Genomic DNA, 4,963 nt, shown 5'->3' with positions numbered 1-4,963 from the left:
TCCTCCCCAGTGGCTTTTTCAGTGTGTGTTGCTTGTGATTCACTTAATAAATATATTTGCTGTGAGGAAAAAGTCATGAAAATAAATAAGAATGGGCAGTGATTGTGCAAGAGAGGGAGGGAAGCCCTCAGAGGGGTAAGGGGGCAATTTTTTTGGAAGGGTAGAAGTTTTTGGAAGGTGGTAGAATCACCATCCCTGGAGGTGTTCAAGGAACAACCATGTCACCAAAAATTGTGAAATAAACTCTCTAACCAGTTTGTTGAGTTAGAAAGTCAACATTAATCAACACTGAGGTACATGGAGATCAATCCACAAAACACATACATCAGTTATCAAAACTTTTAACTCTTTATGAATTCTAGCAAATGAAGGAATTGGTGTCCATTGGTTTACAAGTTACATAGTTCTCTTAATTAATTGGTATTCTATCTTCTATTTGTTGTTGATTTTTTGCTTCTCATGCCAATTTTCAGTCTTTTTATTATCTTTTTCACATGCGGGGAGAGTCTCAGTAATGGTCTTTGGTAGTTTCCTCTTCATATCTGGTTTCTGTATCTTTGTGCTTTATAAATCCTACATTCCTGGTGTCCAAGTCTCAACAGTAAATTTCTCTCCTAGGTTTTGTTAACCTTTCTCCCCCAGGTCTGAGAACATCAAAGTACATCAAGCCTCAAACTTTTGTTTTTCTAACACATGGACATCACCCATTGCTTGCCTGTCATCCCTCATCTATTCCATGGATTAAATCTCTCAGCATTTCCTCCACTGCTGCATAAACTCCTTTTTAAAAAAACCTTGTTTGGTAACAATACTGAGACCTTTGCCTCCTCCTCTTGCTCTTCTTCACCCTCCTCCTCCTTGTTCTCTTCCTGCCTCCATCTTTGCCCCCAGCGGCTTTTTCAGCATGTGTTGGTCACAACTCACTTCATAAATAAACTTGCTGTGAGGAAAAAGTCGTGAAATTCAATAATAATGGGTAATAATCGTAAGAGAAAGGGAGGGAAGCCCTCAGAGTAGGGGGGGGCATTTTTTTGCAATGGGCTGCGCAGGGAGGTGGTGGAATCACTGTCCCTGGAGGTGTTTAAGGGAAGACTGGACAGTGGCACTTATTGCCATGGTCTGGGTGACGAGGGAGGATCGGTCACAGGTTGGACTCGATGATCTGGGAGAGCTTTTCCAACCCCAATGGTTCTGTCACTCTTTAACCCCCCGCACCCGCCATTCTTCCCCGCTTGGTGTTGGGGCAGGTCCCCTCGTGTGAGGGGACGGTGTGGGCACCTCCGCGCAAACGCAGTGAGGCTGGGCATTACTGATGAAAAAACAAGGGGTCATTTTTGTGGGATTCACACCAAAAACAAGAGGGGATTTAGGCGTCCTGGCCCCGCCACCCCGCTTTGTAACGCAAGGCGCGCCACACTCAACATGGCGCCTGCCCTGAGGCCGCCGCCGCACCCAAGATGGCGGAGGGAGCCCGCCTGCCCCTCAGCGCACAACATGGCGGCGCCGGGGTCACTTCCGGCGGGCTCGGAACTGCGCAGCGTCAAGATGGCGGCGGCCGCGCTCGGAGTCTCCTTGAGGCACCGCGTCCCCGCACGGCTCCTGCGGGCCGGGCCGCGGGCGGTGAGGGGGCTGGGGGGCTCGGGGAGGGTGCGGGGGGGCGCGGGGAGGAGGGACAGGGGGCAGAGGGGAGGGTGGAGGGAGTGTGGAGGGAGATGGGGGGCTGGAGGGGGTGTGTGGGATTTGGGATTGGGCATGAGGGGAAGGAGGTGGGGGGTGGGAGAGGGGGATGGAGGGAAGGGGCTGTGGGGCAGGACGGGGTCCGGGATGCGGGGTAAGACGGGAAGAGTGGGTGGGAGAAGGGCAGTGGGAAGAGGATCAGTGGCAGAGGGAGTTGGGGGGAATGTGTGGGAGCTGGGGATGGACAGGAGGGAAGGGGTGGGAGAAGGGGCTCTGGGCAGAGGCTGTGGGGCAGGACGGGGTCCGGGATGCGGTAAAAGAGGGAGGAGTCGGTGGGAGAAGGCGGGTGTGAAGAGGATCAGTGGCAGAGAGGTTGGGGGTTGTGTGGGAGTTGGAGGGGGTGTGTGGGATTTGGGAATGGGCAGGAGGGAAGGGATGGGAGAGGGGGCTGAGAGGGCTGGACGAGGTCTGGGATGCGGTAAAAGGTGGGAGAATGGGGTGAGCTGCGGGACAAGGGAATCAGTGGCAGAGGGGGCTGGAGGGGGGTTTGGGAAGGGAGGTGAAGGATGGCAGAGGGGGCTCTGGGCAGGGGGCAGGAGGGGGTCCAGGATGGGGTAAAAGTGGAAGAGTGGGTGGGAAAAGGGGGGTGAGCTGAGGGGGAAGAGGATCAGTGAGGGGGATGCTGAGGAGGGTCTGGGGGCAAAGAGAAGCAGGAAGGGGCCTGGGAATGGTTTAGGGGGAGATAAAGGTTGACAGGAAATTGTGAGAGGGGGAAACACACCAGAAAGGGGTTGGGAAGAGGTGTGGGAACAGGAGGAATAGGGATGTGGGTGATTTAGGGAGAGGTGAGATGGGAAGGTGGCCTGGAGGAGGAAGAAGTTCCCTGGGGGAATAGCGGGAGGAGGTGGTTTGTTGGCCCGGAGCTGGGTAGGGAGTATTTAGGAACTTCTGGGGGTAATTTGGGGGCAGGGAGAGCCTTCAGGGTTTGAAGGCCACGGTGCCTGCAGGAACACCTGGGGGAGCCCCTTAATTTTGGGATTATCTCCAGTGCCCCATGGAGGAGGGAGCCCCAGGATGGGGGGGGTTGCATCACCAGGTTGCACCACTCCCACAAATCCTTGTCAGGATGTTCCCAAACCTCTCCAAATCCCCAAATACGAAGCAGTGCTGCCTCCTGTCACCCTGTTCCCTGGCCCCAAGGCCCATGGAGGAAGCTGAGGGCAGTTTTCCCTGTGGATCCAGGAGTGCCGGGGAGCCCAGACGGCAGCGGCGGCAGCGCCGCGGCTCAAGAAATTCGCCATCTACAGATGGGACCCCGACAAAGCTGGGGACAAACCCCGCATGCAGACCTACGAGGTGGACCTCAACAAGTGAGTGTTCCCTGCGGGAAGAGGTTCTCCAGGTACTAAAGGTGTCAGCAGCTCACTGAGCTCCAGGGAATGGTAAAGCTTGGTGTGGCCCTGAAGGTGCTGCTCAGTTGCTACAGAGCAGCTTGTCTTCAGCACAGGGGACACTGATGGCATGTCCTGATAAGAGAATAAATTTCAATGATTAATGAATAATAATTTTGTTATTGCAAATAATTTACTGGTAATATAATTAAAATGTTTTGGGGTTAATATATTTTAATATATGAAGATATAGTTCTATAAAATTTTATAATATAGATGTCTTTTAAATTATATAATATATTTTATATTTCTATAAAATTATAGAATACATTACATACTTATAATTATATAATATATTTCTATACAACTATATAATAGATCATATAATGTATATTTTAAAATAATACATCTTTTTAATATAATTAATAAAAAATCCCTGATAATATAATCAGTTATATAACAAATTTTACTGTGATTTTGTGGGGTTGTTTACCCCTCCCTCACCTGTGTGTGACAAATAAACTGTGTCCTGAGTGCCAGTGTCCCAGCAGGGAATGGTCACTTTGTTTTGAGACTTTTGTGAGGTTTTATCTGTGTCCCTGAGTTGTGCTGAAGACTTGAAGACTTCAGTAAATTTTACTTATGTGGAAAATTTTGGGGCTTCTAAAAAAGAGGGAGAGCGATTTTTTTATGTGGGCAGGTGGTACCACAAGGGGATGTGGTTTGAAACTAAAGGGGAGAGATTTAGGTGGGATATTGGGAAGGAATTCCTGGCTGAGAGGGTGGGGAGGCCCTGGCACAGGGTTCCCAGAGAAGCTGTGGCTGCCCCATTCCTGGAAGTGTCCAAGGCCAGGCTGGACGGGGCTTGGAGCAGCCTGGGCTGGTGGAAGGTGTCCCTGCCCATGGCAGGGGGTGGCACTGGACGATCTTTAAGGTCCCTCCCAAGCCAAACCATCCTGGGATTCAGTGTTCCAAAAGGACACTCCATGTGTAACTCCCAGTCCCAGAGCTGGGAGAGAAGGTGGAAGTTTGTTCCCACTGAGTTGCCTCTAATTGTCAGGTCATATTAAGCTTGTAGGAGCCACCTGCACACTTTGGTGTGGGATCCCCAAGACAGCTCCTGCTTCCCTGGGATTCTGGGAAGGGGTTCAGATTCCCTGTGGTGCAGAAACCTCCTGGACACATCCTGCATTTCCCTGAGCTCCAGCTGGTGCCGTGCTCCTGCCCCAGGAATTCACCCCGAGCCCTTTCCAGGAGTTCCACACACAAATTCCCCAGCCCCTACTTAAGAACCCCGTGACAGAGGACTCAGATTTCTGTGTGACTTGCACTGGTGGATAATTTCTGGGTGTTGCCCTGTCTGCTGGATAGAAAATTATAGAAGTTGTCCATGACTGTTTGGTTTTATGTGTCTCTTGTGACTAATGGGGACAGACTGACTTGTTAAAGCCTGACCCAAAAGCAAAGAGAACCAGTACAAGGCACTTGGGGTTGAGTTGTGCTGTCTGAACCTTCAGGGCATCGGCAGGAGAAAGGGTTTGACTCCCACCCTCATCAAGAAATGTCTGTTTTATTGCCTGGGATTGCCAAAAAATGTGTATTAATTGTAGCTGATCCAAAACCCTTTTAGGTGCTGCTTAGTTGGGGTGCCAGAAGTCCAGCCCTGAGTCTGGGTGGATTCTCCAGGTGAACTGACCCTGTTTTCTGCTTTAGGTGTGGGCCCATGGTGCTTGATGCTCTGATCAAGATTAAAAACGAGATGGACTCCACCCTGACCTTCCGTAGGTCCTGTAGGGAAGGTAAGAAGGATTTTCCTGGAATACTGGAATTCCTGCCTGGAATACTGTTTGTTGCTGACAGTGGACATGTAACTCTGGAAGACTCTCCCAGCTGTG

The 4,963-nt window shown here is 50.8% G+C and overlaps 1 protein-coding gene across 1 annotated transcript in view; it reads left to right on the top strand.

Annotated features, from left to right (window-relative positions):
- Window positions 1–1,530: 1,530 nt before the first annotated feature.
- SDHB (succinate dehydrogenase complex iron sulfur subunit B) overlaps window positions 1,531–4,963 on the top strand; it is an 11,371-nt gene continuing 7,938 nt past the window's right edge. The window contains exons 1-3 of the mRNA XM_017833462.1: window positions 1,531–1,620; window positions 2,920–3,047; window positions 4,782–4,867. Coding sequence (XP_017688951.1) covers window positions 1,546–1,620; window positions 2,920–3,047; window positions 4,782–4,867 — 289 coding nt within the window. The 5' untranslated portion in view covers window positions 1,531–1,545. The remainder of the gene's footprint in view (window positions 1,621–2,919; window positions 3,048–4,781; window positions 4,868–4,963) is intronic.

The sequence above is a fragment of the Lepidothrix coronata genome, unplaced genomic scaffold, assembly GCF_001604755.1.
Source record: "Lepidothrix coronata isolate B3197 unplaced genomic scaffold, Lepidothrix_coronata-1.0 Scaffold214, whole genome shotgun sequence".
Classification (NCBI taxonomy): domain Eukaryota; kingdom Metazoa; phylum Chordata; class Aves; order Passeriformes; family Pipridae; genus Lepidothrix; species Lepidothrix coronata.
Note: the sequence above shows the minus strand (reverse complement) of the source record. Positions and strands in the feature narration are given on the sequence as shown.